The 18,091-nt window shown below is 41.7% G+C and overlaps 1 protein-coding gene and 1 long non-coding RNA gene across 3 annotated transcripts; one reads left to right on the top strand and one right to left on the bottom strand.

The window, feature by feature from the left end:
- The first annotated feature begins 6 nt into the window (after positions 1–6).
- Positions 7–1,532, top strand: LOC139578009 (uncharacterized). Its single transcript, XR_011675476.1, has 2 exons — positions 7–527; positions 576–1,532. It is a non-coding gene; the product is annotated as an uncharacterized lncRNA (long non-coding RNA).
- A 919-nt stretch (positions 1,533–2,451) lies between these two features.
- On the bottom strand, positions 2,452–8,034 carry LOC139578008 (immunoglobulin superfamily containing leucine-rich repeat protein 2-like). Of its 2 annotated transcripts, none has more exons than XM_071405139.1 (3): positions 7,900–8,034; positions 5,499–5,744; positions 2,452–5,328 (listed from the first exon to the last, which is right to left on the bottom strand). In XM_071405139.1, the coding sequence occupies exons 2-3, from the start codon at positions 5,733–5,735 to the stop codon at positions 3,415–3,417; spliced, it is 2,151 nt and encodes a 716-aa protein (XP_071261240.1). In that variant the 5' UTR covers positions 5,736–5,744; positions 7,900–8,034; the 3' UTR covers positions 2,452–3,414. The 2 variants fall into 2 exon arrangements, with proteins under 2 accessions (XP_071261240.1, XP_071261239.1); XM_071405138.1 differs by lacking the exon at positions 7,900–8,034 and adding an exon at positions 6,923–7,201.
- Positions 8,035–18,091: the final 10,057 nt, after the last annotated feature.

Genomic DNA, 18,091 nt, shown 5'->3' with positions numbered 1-18,091 from the left:
ATGGAGACAGCTAGTCTTACTGTGGTCTGACATAACGATAAAGACATTACAGACAAAATATTTTACAATGTATATAAATGTAAAACCCTTAACATGTAGTGTGTGTGCATCAGTTCCACGTCAGTACGTACCGTACACAACAGGTAGGTCACATGGTTTAATGCTTCTCTACTCTGCTTGTTTTGTCACTTTTAGTAAAAAGGAAATGGCAGAGCTCATACTGCACCTTTTAAAATACACATTTCCTTCCATTGCTTTTCAATGAGGGAAAATTGGAATTAGAGTTTAATTTTACTAGCAGAATTGACTGAATTGGAATGGCCTTTGTTGGTGTATGGATGGCTCGTGGGCAGATTATAACTGGTGTATGGATGGCTCGTGGGCAGATTATAACTGGTGTATGGATGGCTCGTGGGCAGATTATAACTGGTGTATGGATGGCTCGTGGGCAGATTATAACTATAGTATTATATGTCCATGCATTGATCTGACTGCATTCGTTCAAGTAAGTGCACTTAGGGCCGTAGGTATTCTGGGCCGTAGGTATTCTGGGCCGTAGGTATTCTGGGCCGTAGGTATTCTGACTTGAGTTTTGTGCGCTTGCCTCTGTTTTTCATGCAATTTTCCCATTGACTCCCATTGAATCCATCAATCAATGATCTCTGATTTGTTTAGAAAATGGAAGGATTAGATGTAAACGTGGTAGACCTTCTAGCTCAGTGCCTCGGGAAGTCTGTCTTCTGAGTGGCTACCTGTCTAGGGCTTGTGTCCTAAATGGCACCTTAGTTAGTTCCTATATAGTGCACTACTTATCAGCCCTGGTCCAAGGTAGTGCTACACAGTGGGATCAACCTGGATGTGTGTTGTCTGTCTCTTTGTTTGCTCTGACGCCCGGACAGAATCTCTAGTCTAGCAGGAAAGGTAGCGTGGCGCTGAACTCTTCTCTGACCATAGCCTGGAAGCCTAACTGATCCACTCCATTACACCACTGGAAACAGAACTTATCATCTTGGAATCCAGGCTAGTTTGACCATGTATACGTGGGTTAGAATGTGACTATTTATTAATATACAGACTGCTCTGTAATGGAAGATTATAAAGTAGCTGTTAATTTTCAATGTTACACTGACTGGTGTAAATATCTATTGTATGCTGGAAGCCAAACTGAATTGTTCCAAAACGGTACAATTCTGTTCTGATTCCAGGCTAATAACTAATATCTATGTTGAAAATGTATGAAATTGCGATTAAAACGTAGACAGATTAAACTGTTTACTTGAACTCTTTGCTGTAGTTCACCTTGTACCTCTTATAAAATATCTCTACTATAATTCCGCTGATAATGTTTTGGATTGTTATTTTTCTCAATTTATAGTTGTGAAAATGTTATTTCAATGTTATGTGTTCAGGATCATCTACTTATTCTCTTTGTGTGTTGCAGCATAAAGTGACAATGACTCAAGTAGCTTTTGAATGAAATAAATACATTTATGTATGATTAACATGAAATTAAAACGAAAGATGACGAACGATTTCCGTGTTGATTTATGTGTCAAGTAAAACAAAAATAATTTCGTTTCGTTAGGCAATACATATGTTTGTCATGTTGCTTTTCAAGAAACGTTCGATAGTAAATATATTTTAGCAAATTATTAGCAATATATACTGATGTTTTCAAAGATTTTTTATCCCATATGGTTGTGTTTATGTGAACAATTACGCACCTGTTCGTAGCCTATCGTTATAACATTTCAATATAGGCTATTTAACGAATCAATCATGCGGAAGGAGTGTAATTGTATGTAATCGGGAAAGAAAACATTACTGATATAAATTCATGAAGAATAGTAATAAGAATACTTGGTGTGATTGTGTAAGCTTCATAGCCTACCGTAAGAAGAAAGGGAAGAGTAGCGCTCGGCCGTTATTCTGCTGCAGCCTGCAGGACAGTCCATTTCCCGTGATGCGGCAATGAAAAGTGAGTTTGGTCAAAAGCAGCGCTATATTATGTTGATGCACAAAAAATGTAGGTATATCATTCTGTCCATAAATAAATTCAAAAGGCTATTTGTGTCAATCCCTTTTTTTTTTTTTTACAATTGAAGGGAAACTAAAGCAGTCCAGAATCGTACAATTTAGAACCGTTTGCTACGCTTATCCAACACATGCATTTGTTCTCGCTACAGCTCCGTAATGTCAGTAAGAAATATAACAACCACAGACAATGTTTCCGTACCTCCCTATAATACAAAACCAGCTTTAGGTGGATAGACCGCTAACAGGCGGTCACTACAAATCACGGCCAACGCCCAATCCCTATATAAACATTATTTTATTGTTTAATTCACAGCAGTGTTTAGTCACACAAGTACCAAACCTTACCCCGTCGAGTTAAAATGAAGTTGAAAACAGTTTTCTGACTCAATGACAGGAAATAGGAGAATTTAAAAATTGTTTTGGGATATTTTATTAATTTCACGTACATAAAATCATATCAAAAATCTTGAAAGATCGAGGCATATTTGTACAACATCGTCCGAACAGTATAGCTCACCAAAAAACTCACTATGCATAAAACGACAGGACACTCACAGCAACGAGACGCTCCTTGACGCCTCAGTTAATGATACTGTAGACGGGTTCATTTAGCTATACTTTAATAAAAAAAGAGAATCGTTCAATTTTACTGTTTTTTTTTTTACATCACATATCGACACTGAGAATATCTAAAGTCCTATAGTCTAGGCTAATTAAAACCACACATGAAGAAAACACGTCGTCTGTGTGACATGCCGTGGATTTACCCGTTGTTTTTTTAAAGTCACACATATCTCGAAGAGCCCCACAGTACATTAAACAACATCAGTTGATAGTGACCTGGGTTTGAGCCCAGACACAAGCACATGCCTTGACAACATAAAGTGTTTTTTTCCCCCCTCTCTTTTTGATAATCTCACAGAACAATTAAAATAACGGTGCGTGTACGCAACGAGGCGGACGCGTTGTTCAGCACCGCAACCTGACGAAACTGACGCTCGCGTAAAGCGCACCACTCTTTCGGCTAGCCTACGCCCTGCATGAAGGGGACATCTCAATAACGTATGCTGTTTAGCAGTTAGCAGAGGTCTGTTTTAACTGTAGAAAAACTGTGCTTGCAGTGTTGTTACTGTAACAGGAACGTTGTACGTTTTATATATACAATACCATTAGTTTTACTGCACAACTGTTCATTTTGACAGTCTCTTATTTGGGTTATAACTGATCGCTTACGTTCTGAGGTAAAATGAGCTATCCACCTTCATCAGGGCTATCATATTTACGTGAAATAATGATAGGTGAGTTACTTGGTTTAAAATGTAGTTGACAGTAACTATTTTACCCCCCCTCCCCCCCAGTAGCATCACACAGCTCTGCTCAGCGACTCGGCTCTTTGTAATTACCGTTTCCGTCTTCAGAGATATTCACCGCCTCCGCCCCCAACGGTAATCTATCGCTGTACTCAGAGCCCACCTCGAATTTAGACGTAGAACCTGGAATGGACTCGGTAACGATGCTCCCCTCCACCTCCTCCCCGTCGGCGTCCTCTCCGTCCTCTCCGTCCTCTCCGTCTTCCATTTCACTCGGGTTGAAATTCTTTTCCAACTCGACAAAGGACGCCCGGGGGTCGAAATCACCTCCGACCATTTGTTTCTCCATTGGATCTGGGTTCTTCTGCGCCGCCTTCATGATGAGTTTATAAGTCTTTCCCTGGTACTTGTATAAGAGATGACAGCAGGTGGCTCCCAGCAGAGGGATTGTAGCCAGCACCAACAGGAAGGTACTAACCACCACTATGATTAACAGAGAAGGAATCTTCTTCCTGGTTGTGAAGACTACCTGGACCTGACAGTCCTGCCCTCCGTAGGTCAGACACAGGGTGTAGTTAGTGCCTGGGTGTAGACCCTGGAACTTATAGGCGTTGATCCCTTCCTCTATCCGGGACCACTGCACCACAGAGTGTCCGTTACCAGTGTTAAAACACAGATAGAGCATGTCCAGAGGGGCTGTTTTGGTTGAGCCTTGATAGAGGCTGAACGGTTCTTTGTTGACGGTCTCTAGGTTCTCGTTGTGGCTGAGATGAAGGTTGTCCTTACTGTTGGGGAGCTGCAGAGGGTTGAGCTGCACTTTGGCCTCGGTCTCTGACACTTCCAACGCGATGACGCCGAAATCAAAGGTGTACTGCTTCAGCTGGTCCAGACTGAGGTTGAATGCGTGGTTGGAGATGTACTGTGTGCCATCGCTGACGCCACACTTACTGGTAAACGGCAGCTCCTCTGAGCCCTCGCCAGCCTGCACTGAGCCATCGGCGTGTTTAACAGACGACCCAATTGGAACGTTCTTGGTCTTCTCAGAGTCGGACTTGGGCCAGTTGATGACGTTGTTGGTCATCTTAGGCCCCGGCTTGTTTCCACCGGACGGACGGAGGATCTTATCTACTGTGGTGTCCAGCATGGAGTTAATGGCTTGTTTCTTGGTGCCCGCCACTACTACCTTCACTGTGCTGTCTGCTTTACCGAGGTCGTTGACAGCTGAGCAGCTGTAGTTCCCATCCTCCCTCTTGCTCATACGGGGGATGATCAGAGTGCCGTTCTGGAAGACCAAGAACCGGCCGTTGGTAGTTTTATCGTTGATTGGTGAGTCGCTTTTCTCGCTGACCTCAGAGGGCAAACTGAATGTGAACTTCTGGTTCCCTATGTTCACTACCTCCCAGCTGACCTCTGGTTTGGGGTTGCCCTTGGTCTCACAATTGAGGATCACCATAAACCCTTCGTATAGCTCAGTGTTGTCCAGGTTGGGCTGGTAGGTGATGGACACCGTCGGGGCCTTGCAGTCCAGTTTGGGCATCTTGGTCACCAGGGCCCCTTGCAGATGTTCTGGGGCCTCGCAGACGATAGAGTCCTGCTCTGGGACAGAGATCTTAGACTCCGTGATCCAGTCTCTCAGCCACTCCAGACTGCAGGAGCAGGTGAAGGGGTTGTTGTAGATCTGAAGGTGAGACATGGAGCTCAGAGAGGTGAAGGTCCCCTGGACGATGGTAGTGAACCTGTTGTTGTTGATCCTCAGGGACCTCAGGTCTTTGAGAGTGGAGAAGGCATCTTTAGGGAGGTTGATCATCTCGTTGTTGTTCATCTTGAGCAGCTGAAGGGCGGTGAGGTTGGCCAGGTCCTCCCAGGGGAAGCTGATGATCTTGTTGTAGCTGAGATCCAGGTTTCGCAGCTGGATCAGCGGGGCCAGAGTGTCCCTCTCCATGGTCACAATTTCGTTGTGGGCCAGCCATAGGGAGGTCACCTGAAGAACAAGACTTTACTCATTCAAATCTGTCTTTCACTACACCAGTAATATAATATTTAGCAGAGACACTTTTAAAAATGGGTGGCCCCAGCAAGAATCGAACCCACGGTCCTTGGCATTGCTCTACCAACTAAGCCACACAGGACCACATTCACACAGGAACACACCTGGGTGACGTTACTAAAGCTCTTGGCCTTCAGGAGTTTGATCTTGTTGGCGGAGAGAGAGAGGGTGGTGACGTTAAATGGGAGGCCTACGGGCACCAGCAGCAGGTCTTTGTAGGCACAGTCAGCGAACTGGTGGGCGTATTTATCCAGACAGCTACAGGGTTCTGGGCAACACTGAGCCAGACCCAACACAACAGTCCACACCGCCAGGAGACTGACCAGCCGCCATGACGCCATTTTCACCAACTGAGAAGAAGACAAAAGAATATTAATTAAATGTATTTATTCATTATCACACGGGAACACACAGATTATCTTCAGGAAATGTACCCTTTTACCAATGACAATGATTTGTTCTGCTCATCTATAACAGATCTAGAAAGATAGCGATAATGTTCAATAATGTTCAACACAGAATGAATCCTGAGCATAATGCACTGATACATCCTGTTGCATTACAGTACTAGAGTACAGCCATATTATATCTCTGGGAATATGGGACACAGTGAGTAAGCTAGGGATAGGCTGTGTCTCAGAGAGAATATGGGACACAGTGAGTAAGCTAGGGATAGGCTGTGTCTCAGAGAGAATATGGGACACAGTGAGTAAGCTAGGGCTAGGCTGTGTCTCAGAGAGAATATGGGACACAGTGAGTAAACTAGGGATAGGCTGTGTCTCAGAGAGAATATGGGACACAGTGAGTAAACTAGGGCTAGGCTGTGTCTCAGAGAGAATATGGGACACAGTGAGTAAACTAGGGATATATAGGCGGTGTCTCAGAGAGGCTTCTGCAGATAAATATAAATACAGTCAACAACAACAAACATCTATGGAACGAGTTTACAATAAATACAACGTTGATTAATGTGATTGATTTAACCTTACAACTTTTACAAGGTTTAGGACGACCAAATTCCCGAACTCAGATAAATTCGTTTAGCTACAATTTCACGTCTTCAAACTTTGACTATGAGAAAGTGTTTTTTTTACTTCACATAACAGTGCCAGCGTGCGAGGCTTGCTCATGTTGCAAGAGAGATTTGGCGCAAACTGCAGAGCGCACCAGAGTGCCTAGCTGTCCTTGGTGCTGAAACAGATCGGCGAAGGGGATTGGTTGATGCCGCTTAAAAATACATTTTCGATGTCATTTCAACCTCTGAAGATTAATCCAATTAATTATAGTTCATTCTGAACTAAATATCCAACAATTGTGGTAAAATACAGAAAACTGTTTACGTTGATGTTTTTTCCTGACGAGACTTTATGAAACCGGAATTATAGACCTCAAATGGATAGATTGATTTTATAGGCTTACATTTGATAATGATCTATCTAGTCCACACATTACAGCATAATTACAATAATATTTGTGTCATAATGTGTAAAATAGATAATAATCTCCAGTGTACTTTTTTGATCCTTACCTGTCCGATATTAATTCCCAATCCTCGCAGTTTATCCTAGCAGGGCACCTTGGATTATATCCTCTTTATGACACAGATTAGTGGGCAAAACAACTACCGTCTTCCATAGTAAATCCTTTCATGGGACTTTTCTCCACGGTGAGAACGGTGAAGGTGGGCGGTGGAGGAAACATTTTTCTCTCTGTAGGACGATGCGGTGCGTTCCGGAGGCTGTTTTCCTCTCGCAAAGTGATTGAGAGGACGAGCGGTCCACTGCGCGCTCCCGCGGTCAGTAACAGAGCGACGGGGAGGGTTTGTGTGAACGCGCAGACAGCCTCTCCCATCCTTTCATCAGTCATGGATCAAGAGACATAAGGGCTCCGTGTTCGCCTGCCACCCCCGAAGAATATCAATAATTTAGATACTAATGTTTAATTCATTGTTATGTCAACCTAAACTTATCTCTGACCCCATTCTCGTCAGTGTTGCTTTTTTCCCGTAACAGGTCTGGAGAGGTGAACAAACCACAGAATATGACGAGTTTTCGGTCAGAACTATGAATTGCGCGCTGTTCAGATTGAGATTTAAATATACCTGAATAGCTGTATTGCCGTTGGCCTATTTGGATGAAAGCTAAATTGAAAAATAAAATAAACAGAATGACAGAACAGGAAGATGTGAGGTCCCTCAATAGCAGTGGAAAATATAAGGCCACGGAGATAAAACATTGTATTATTAAAACTATAACAAGGAGGCATTGGGCTTTTTCATTAATTTGAAATATATTTATATATCAATATAAAAATAAATGACTGAAAGAGTAAGTTGGATGGAAAAAAAGGACGACAGAAAACTATAGGCCTGTTGACCATCGTCACCCTGCTCCCATAATGCACCATGCCCATCTAAGACAAAGAAAATCAGTTTCCCCTCCGATAGCAAATAACATTTCATTTTTGGTTCTGATTCATTTCGTATATACAAATCAAATTATTTACCTGAAAAGAGGTGTTGGATTCCGGACAACTTTTGGATACATCCTATATTTGTCTTTGTGTACAAGATACATCCTATATTTTTCCTACCATGTAATCTTCTTCCAATGTTGTGTGTTGTTGTAAATATACATGAGCTTCGGACAACATCAGCAAACAACTGGAGATAGCTTGAAAAAGTCAATACTGCCGTGACTCCCTCCAAAGACATGCCTAGACAACTAACTTATCACCATATCCCATCTAGTGTCTATCAAGAGTACTGCACCAAACACTCCCCACAGTAGTACTATACATTTACATTTAAGTCATTTAGCAGACGCTCTTATCCAGAGCGACTTACAAATTGGTGCATTCACCTTATGATATCCAGATTCACCTTATGATATCCAGATATCCATACTATACCATACACTCACTACTCAACACAGTAGTACTATACCATACACTCCCCACAGTAGTACTATACCATACACTCACTCCTCAACACAGTAGTACTATACCATACACTCACTACTCAACACAGTAGTACTATACCATACACTCCCCACAGTAGTACTATACCATACACTCACTACTCAACACAGTAGTACTATACCATACACTCACTAGTCAACACAGTAGTACTATACCATACACTCACTAGTCAACACAGTAGTACTATACCATACACTCACTACTCAACACAGTAGTACTATACCATACACTCACTACTCAACACAGTAGTACTATACCATACACTCACTACTCAACACAGTAGTACTATACCATACACTCACTACTCAACACAGTAGTACTATACCATACACAGTAGTACTATACCATACACTCCCCACAGTAGTACTATACCATACACTCCCCACAGTAGTACTATACCATACACTCACTACTCAACACAGTAGTACTATACCATACACTCCCCACAGTAGTACTATACCATACACTCACTACTCAACACAGTAGTACTATACCATACACTCCCCACAGTAGTACTATACCATACACTCCCCACAGTAGTACTATACCATACACTCCCCACAGTAGTACTATACCATACACTCCCCACAGTAGTACTATACCATACACTCCCCACAGTAGTACTATACCATACACTCCCCATAGTAGTACTATACCATACACTCCCCACAGTAGTACTATACCATACACTCCCCACAGTAGTACTATACCATACACTCCCCACAGTAGTACTATACCATACACTCCCCACAGTAGTACTATACCATACACTCCCCACAGTAGTACTATACCATACACTCCCCACAGTAGTACTATACCATACACTCCCCACAGTAGTACTATACCATACACTCCCCACAGTAGTACTATACCATACACTCACTACTCAACACAGTAGTACTATACCATACACTCCCCACAGTAGTACTATACCATACACTCCCCACAGTAGTACTATACCATACACTCCCCATAGTAGTACTATACCATACACTCCCCACAGTAGTACTATACCATACACTCCCCACAGTAATACTATACCATACACTCCCCACAGTAATACTATACCATACACTCCCCACAGTAATACTATACCATACACTCCCCACAGTAGTACTATACCATACACTCCCCACAGTAATACTATACCATACACTCCCCACAGTAGTACTATACCATACACTCCCCACAGTAGTACTATACCATACACTCCCCACAGTAGTACTATACCATACACTCCCCACAGTAGTACTATACCATACACTCCCCACAGTAATACTATACCATACACTCCCCACAGTAGTACTATACCATACACTCCCCACAGTAGTACTATACCATACACTCCCCACAGTAGTACTATACCATACACTCCCCACAGTAGTACTATACCATACACTCCCCACAGTAGTACTATACCATACACTCCCCACAGTAATACTATACCATACACTCCCCACAGTAATACTATACCATACACTCCCCACAGTAGTACTATACCATACACTCCCCACAGTAGTACTATACCATACACTCCCCACAGTAATACTATACCATACACTCCCCACAGTAGTACTATACCATACACTCACTACTCAACACAGTAGTACTATACCATACACTCCCCACAGTAATACTATACCATACACTCCCCACAGTAGTACTATACCATACACTCCCCACAGTAGTACTATACCATACACTCACTACTCAACACAGTAGTACTATACCATACACTCCCCACAGTAATACTATACCAAACACTCCCCACAGTAGTACTATACCATACACTCCCCATAGTAGTACTATACCATACACTCCCCACAGTAGTACTATACCATACACTCACTACTCAACACAGTAGTACTAAACCATACACTCACTACTCAACACAGTAGTACTATACCATACACTCCCCACAGTAGTACTATACCATACACTCACTACTCAACACAGTAGTACTAAACCATACACTCACTACTCAACACAGTAGTACTATACCATACACTCCCCACAGTAATACTATACCATACACTCCCCACAGTAGTACTATACCATACACTCCCCACAGTAGTACTATACCATACACTCCCCACAGTCCCCACAGTAGTACTATACCATACACTCCCCACAGTAGTACTAACACCAGTCAGTAAGGGTGGTGTGGTGGTGTGTCTGACACCAGTCAGTAAGGGTGGTGTGGTGCTGTGTCTAACACCAGTCAGCAAGGGTGGTGTGGGGCTGTGTCTGACACCAGTCAGTAAGGGTGGTGTGGTGCTGTGTCTAACACCAGTCAGTAAGGGTGGTGTGGTGCTGTGTCTAACACCAGTCAGTAAGGGTGGTGTGGTGCTGTGTCTAACACCAGTCAGTATGGGTGGTGTGGTGCTGTGTCTAACACCAGTCAGTAAGGGTGGTGTGGTGCTGTGTCTAACACCAGTCAGTAAGGGTGGTGTGGTGCTCATTCTAACACCAGTCAGTAAGGGTGGTGTGGTGGTGTGTCTAACACCAGTCAGTAAGGGTGGTGTGGTGGTGTGTCTGACACCAGTCAGTAAGGGTGGTGTGGTGCTGTGTCTAACACCAGTCAGCAAGGGTGGTGTGGGGCTGTGTCTGACACCAGTCAGTAAGGGTGGTGTGGTGCTGTGTCTAACACCAGTCAGTAAGGGTGGTGTGGTGCTGTGTCTAACACCAGTCAGTAAGGGTGGTGTGGTGCTGTGTCTAACACCAGTCAGTAAGGGTGGTGTGGTGCTGTGTCTAACACCAGTCAGTATGGGTGGTGTGGTGCTGTGTCTAACACCAGTCAGTAAGGGTGGTGTGGTGCTGTGTCTAACACCAGTCAGTAAGGGTGGTGTGGTGCTCATTCTAACACCAGTCAGTAAGGGTGGTGTGGTGCTGTGTCTGACACCAGTCAGTAAGGGTGGTATGGTGCTCATTCTAATACCAGTCAGTAAGGGTGGTGTGGTGCTGTGTCTAACACCAGTCAGTAAGGGTGGTGTTGTGTCTAACACCAGTCAGTAAGGGTGGTGTGGTGTTGTGTCTGACACCAGTCAGTAAGGGTGGTGTGGTGCTTTGTCTAACACCAGTCAGTAAGGGTGGTGTGGTGATGTGTCTAACACCAGTCAGTAAGGGTGGTGTGGTGCTCTGTCTGACACCAGTCAGTAAGGGTGGTGTGGTGCTTTGTCTAACACCAGTCAGTAAGGGTGGTGTGGTGCTGTGTCTAACACCAGTCAGTAAGGGTGGTGTGGTGCTGTGTCTAACACCAGTCAGTAAGGGTGGTGTGGTGGTGTGTCTGACACCAGTCAGTAAGGGTGGTGTGGTGGTGTGTCTGACACCAGTCAGTAAGGGTGGTGTGGTGTCTAACACCAGTCAGTAAGGGTGGTGTGGTGCTCTGTCTGACCAGTCAGTAAGGGTGGTGTGGTGTCTAACACCAGTCAGTAAGGGTGGTGTGGTGCTGTGTCTGACACCAGTCAGTAAGGGTGGTGTGGTGCTGTGTCTAACACCAGTCAGTAAGGGTGGTGTGGTGCTCATTCTAACACCAGTCAGTAAGGGTGGTGTGGTGCTGTGTCTAATACCAGTCAGTAAGGGTGGTGTGGGGCTGTGTCTGACACCAGTCAGTAAGGGTGGTGTGGTGCTGTGTCTAATACCAGTCAGTAAGGGTGGTGTGGTGCTGTGTCTAATACCAGTCAGTAAGGGTGGTGTGGTGCTCATTCTAACACCAGTCAGTAAGGGTGGTGTGGTGCTCTGTCTAACACCAGTCAGTAAGGGTGGTGTGGTGATGTGTCTAACACCAGTCAGTAAGGGTGGTGTGGTGCTGTGTCTAACACCAGTCAGTAAGGGTGGTGTGGTGTCTGACACCAGTCGTGTGGTGCTGTGTCTAACACCAGTCAGTAAGGGTGGTGTGGTGTTGTGTCTGACACCAGTCAGTAAGGGTGGTGTGGTGCTGTGTCTAATACCAGTCAGTAAGGGTGGTGTGGGGCTGTGTCTAACACCAGTCAGTAAGGGTGGTGTGGTGGTGTGTCTAACACCAGTCAGTAAGGGTGGTTAGGTGTTGTATCTAACACCAGTCAGTAAGGTTGGTGCTGTGTCTAACACCAGTCAGTAAGGGTGGTGTGGTGCTGTGTCTAACACCAGTCAGTAAGGGTGGTGTGGTGCTGTGTCTAACACCAGTCAGTAAGGGTGGTGTGGTGCTGTATCTAACACCAGTCAGTAAGGGTGGTGTGGTGCTGTGTCTGACACCAGTCAGTAAGGGTGGTGTGGTGTCTAACACCAGTCAGTAAGGGTGGTGTGGTGCTGTGTCTGACACCAGTCAGTAAGGGTGGTGTGGTTCTGTGTCTAACACCAGTCAGTAAGGGTGGTGTGGTGTTGTGTCTAACACCAGTCAGTAAGGGTGGTGTGGTGCTGTGTCTAACACCAGTCAGTAAGGGTGGTGTGGTGTTTTGTCTGACACCAGTTAGTAAGGGTGGTGTGGTGCTGTGTCTAACACCAGTCAGTAAGGGTTGTGTGGTGCTGTGTCTAACACCAGTCAGTAAGGGTGGTGTGGTGCTCATTCTAACACCAGTCAGTAAGGGTGGTGTGGTGGTGTATCTGACACCAGTCAGTAAGGCTGGTGTGGTGCTGTGTCTAACACCAGTCAGTAAGGGTGGTGTGGTGCTCATTCTAACACCAGTCAGTATGGGTGGTGGTGTATCTGACACCAGTCAGTAAGGGTGGTGTGGTGTTGTGTCTGACACCAGTCAGTAAGGGTGGTGTGGTGCTGTGTCTAACACCAGTCAGTAAGGGTGGTGTGGTGCTCATTCTAACACCAGTCAGTAAGGGTGGTGTGGTGCTGTATCTAACACCAGTCAGTAAGGGTGGTGTGGTGCTGTGTCTGACACCAGTCAGTAAGGGTGGTGTGGTGCTGTGTCTGACACCAGTCAGTAAGGGTGGTGTGGTGGTGTGTCTAACACCAGTCAGTAAGGGTGGTGTGGTGCTGTGTCTGACACCAGTCAGTAAGGGTGGTGTGGTGTCTAACACCAGTCAGTAAGGGTGGTGTGGTGTCTAACACCAGTCAGTAAGGGTGGTGTAGTGCTGTGTCTAACACCAGGCAGTAAGGGTGGTGTGGTGTCTAACACCAGTCAGTAAGGGTGGTGTGGTGCTGTGTCTAACACCAGTCAGTAAGGGTGGTGTGGTGTTTTGTCTGACACCAGTCAGTAAGGGTGGTGTGGTGCTCATTCTAACACCAGTCAGTAAGGGTGGTGTGGTGGTGTATCTGACACCAGTCAGTAAGGCTGGTGTGGTGCTCATTCTAACACCAGTCAGTAAGGGTGGTGGTGTATCTGACACCAGTCAGTAAGGGTGGTGTGGTGTTGTGTCTAACACCAGTCAGTAACGGTGGTGTGGTGCTCATTCTAACACCAGTCAGTAAAGGTGGTGTGGTGGTGTATCTGACACCAGTCAGTAAGGGTGGTGTGGTGCTGTGTCTAACACCAGTCAGTAACGGTGGTGTGGTGCTCATTCTAACACCAGTCAGTAAAGGTGGTGTGGTGGTGTATCTGACACCAGTCAGTAAGGGTGGTGTGGTGCTCATTCTAACACCAGTCAGTATGGGTGGTGTGGTGCTCATTCTAACACCAGTCCAAAAGCCTAATGGCCGACTTAGTACCCTAGTCATGATTGGTCAAGTCTAATATTACAAATATAGTTATTTTCCATTTTCTCCTAAAAGGACAAACCCAAATCTAACTGCTTGTAGCTCAGGACCTGAAGTAAGGACTTGCATATTCTTGGTACCATTTGAAAGGAAACACTTTGAAGTTTGTGGAAATGTGAAATTAATGTAGGAGAATATAACACATTTGATCTGGTAAAAGAAAATACAAAGAAAAAAAGTATTTTCTTTTTTTTTTCATCATCTTTGAAATGCAAGAGAAAGGCCATAATGATTTGGATTTTGGCCACTAGATGGCAGCAGAGTGTGTGCAAAGTTTCAGATTGATCAATTGAAGCATGGCAATGTTGGACAATATTTTGTTTCAAGTCGGCCCAAATGTGCTGAATTGGTCACTTGATACATTTTCAAGTACATAACTATAGAGAACATACAAAAATGATATGGTAATACAAAATGTAAGTTTACACACAACCAGGAATGTCATACGTTATGGATCATTAGCTTATACACTAACTTTCACAGAACGAGATGACCGGACGGGGTGGGTGTGGAGCCAGAGACAGGGGTTCAAACTGTAGAACCCATTTGACCGGACGTGTAACGGCTGATTCCTCCTCTTCGTCTGAAGAGGAGGTGTAGCAGGGATCGGTCCAAAGCGCAGAGTGGTAAGTGTCCATGTTTTAATATAATCCACTGAACACGACAAAATATACAAAATAACAAAGTAACCTAACTGAAACAGTCCCATGTGGCACGAACACAGACACAGGAAACAAACACCCACAAACCAACAGTGAAAACAGGCAACCTAAATATGGTTCCCAATCAGAGACAATGCAAAACCATATCAGGCCAATTGACAAACCTAAACATAGAAACACATAACATAGACTGCCCACCCCAACTCACGCCCTGACCATACTAACTAAAGACAAAACAAAGGAAAATAAAGGTCAGAGCGTGACAGGACGGGGTGGGTGTGGAGCCAGGGACAGCAGGGGTTCAAACTGTAGAACCCAGTTTCCACATTTGAATATAAAAATAGATTTTATCAAACAATACTATGGTACATTTTATCTCTGGGACCCTCAGGATGACAAATCAGAGCCAGATTACTGAACGTAAGTACAGTATTTACCTTCAGAGGTGAATGTATCAAACCAGTTGCTGTGATAAAGTGTTTTGTTGTTGTGCACTCTCCTCAAACAATAGCATGGTATTCTTTCACTGTAATAGCTATTGTAAATTGGACAGTGCAGTTAAATTAACAATAATTTAAGCATTCTGCACATACTCGACATCACATTAGCGCACACTAGCTCAACTGTCCCGGTATAGGGACACCCATCCTGTAGAGTTACAGCTAGAAATGGGAATGTCCTTTCGTGCATTTCTGTAAAGGTACATTTGTACAGTTTGAATTCATAGTTGACTTTGAAAATGTTGGATGGAAAACACTTTGAAGTTTGTAGAAATGTTAAAATAATGTAGGAGAATATAACACAGTTGATATGGTCGGAGAAAATTCCAAGAAAAACCAACCAGAATGTTTTTTTTTTCAGAGCCCATGGTCTTACAATGGAAAGCTATGGGTCAAATGCAATTCCAGCTCCCACATTGCAATTCCTATGGCTTCCACTAGATGTCAACAGTCTTTGTTCAAGGTTTCAGGCTTGTTTATTCCCAAACGAGGAAGAATTTTGAGTTTTAGTACTGGGAGTCAGAGTTGTAAATCAGTCTGTGCGCGCGACGAAGAGGACACGCACCTGCTAATTTTACTTTCCTATTGAACATACTTGTATCCGTATTAAATTTTATAGTTTAATTACATTTTAAAGTACCTGAGGATTAAATAGAAATGTATATGGAGTTTATATATGGAGTTAATATATGGAGTTTATATATGGAGTTTATATGGAGTTTATATATGGAGTTTATATGGAGTTTATATATGGAGTTTTAATATGGAGTTATATATGGAGTTTATATGGAGTTTATATATGGAGTTTTAATATGGAGTTTTAATATGGAGTTTATATATGGAGTTTATATGGAGTTTATATATGGAGTTTTAATATGGAGTTTATATATGGAGTTTATATATGGAGTTTATATGGAGTTTATATATGGAGTTTTAATATGGAGTTTATATATGGAGTTTTAATATGGAGTTTATATATGGAGTTTATATGGAGTTTATATATGGAGTTTTAATATGGAGTTTATATATGAGTTTATATATGGAGTTTATATATAGAGTATATGGAGTTTATATATGGAGTTTATATATGGAGTTTATATATGGAGTTTATACATGGAGTTTATATATGGAGTTTATATATGGAGTTTATATATGGAGTTTATATATGGAGTTTATATATGGAGTTTATATATGGAGTTTATATATGGAGTTTATATATGGAGTTTATATATGGAGTTTATATATGGAGTTTATATATGGAGTTTATATATGGAGTTTATATATGGAGTTTATATATGGAGTTTATATGGAGTTTATATATGGAGTTTACATTTGGAGTTTATATATGGAGTTTATATGGAGTTTACATATGGAGTTTATATATGGTGTTTAAATATGGAGTACAGAGGGTTTATGTATGGAGTTTATATATGGAGTTTATATACAGAGTATAGGGAGTTTATGTATGGAGTTTACATATGGAGCACATGGAGTTTGAACCTGCGGTTTAAATATGGAGATTATACTGTATATGAAGTTTATATTGCAGTTTATATATGGAGTTTATATATGGAGTATAAACATAGAGTATATATATGGAGTATAAACATAGAGTATATATATGGAGTATAAACATAGAGTATATATATGGAGTATAAACATAGAGTATATATATGGAGTATAAACATAGAGTATATATATGGAGTATAAACATAGAGTATATATATGGAGTATAAACATAGAGTATATATATGGAGTATAAACATAGAGTATATATATGGAGTATAAACATAGAGTATCTATATGGAGTATAAACATAGAGTATATATATGGAGTATAAACATAGAGTATATATATGGAGTATAAACATAGAGTATATATATGGAGTATAAACATAGAGTATATATATGGAGTATAAACATAGAGTATATATATGGAGTATAAACATAGAGTATATATATGGAGTATAAACATAGAGTATATAAATGGAGTATAAACATAGAGTATCTATATGGAGTATAAACATAGAGTATATATATGGAGTATAAACATAGAGTATATATATGGAGTATAAACATAGAGTATATATATGGAGTATAAACATAGAGTATATATATGGAGTATAAACATAGAGTATATATATGGAGTATAAACATAGAGTATATATATGGAGTATAAACATAGAGTATATAAATGGAGTATAAACATAGAGTATCTATATGGAGTATAAACATAGAGTATATATATGGAGTATATATATGGAGTATTAACATAGAGTATATATATGGAGTATAAACATAGAGTATATATATGGAGTATATATATGGAGTATAAACATAGAGTATATATATGGAGTATAAACATAGAGTATATATATGGAGTATAAACATAGAGTATATATATGGAGTATAAACATAGAGTATCTATATGGAGTATAAACATAGAGTATATATATGGAGTATAAACATAGAGTATATATATGGAGTATAAACATAGAGTATATATATGGAGTATAAACATAGAGTATATATATGGAGTATAAACATAGAGTATATATATGGAGTATAAACATAGAGTATATATATGGAGTATAAACATAGAGTATATAAATGGAGTATAAACATAGAGTATCTATATGGAGTATAAACATAGAGTATATATATGGAGTATAAACATAGAGTATATATATGGAGTATAAACATAGAGTATATATATGGAGTATAAACATAGAGTATATATATGGAGTATAAACATAGAGTATATATATGGAGTATAAACATAGAGTATATATATGGAGTATAAACATAGAGTATATAAATGGAGTATAAACATAGAGTATCTATATGGAGTATAAACATAGAGTATATATA

This window comes from Salvelinus alpinus, chromosome 6 (assembly GCF_045679555.1).
Source record: "Salvelinus alpinus chromosome 6, SLU_Salpinus.1, whole genome shotgun sequence".
In the NCBI taxonomy this organism is placed as follows: domain Eukaryota; kingdom Metazoa; phylum Chordata; class Actinopteri; order Salmoniformes; family Salmonidae; genus Salvelinus; species Salvelinus alpinus.
This window is presented reverse-complemented; position numbering and strand designations above follow the sequence as displayed.

What these genes read in the sequence shown, in the direction of transcription:
- LOC139578008 (XM_071405139.1), bottom strand. Translation starts at nt 5,735, where the DNA reads ATGGCGTCATGGCGGCTGGTCAGTCTCCTGGCGGTGTGGACTGTTGTG. An exon ending in GCTTTAGTAACGTCACCCAG is followed by an intron (nt 5,329 to 5,498) that starts GTGTGTTCCTGT and finishes CTTGTTCTTCAG; the next exon opens with GTGACCTCCCTATGGCTGGC.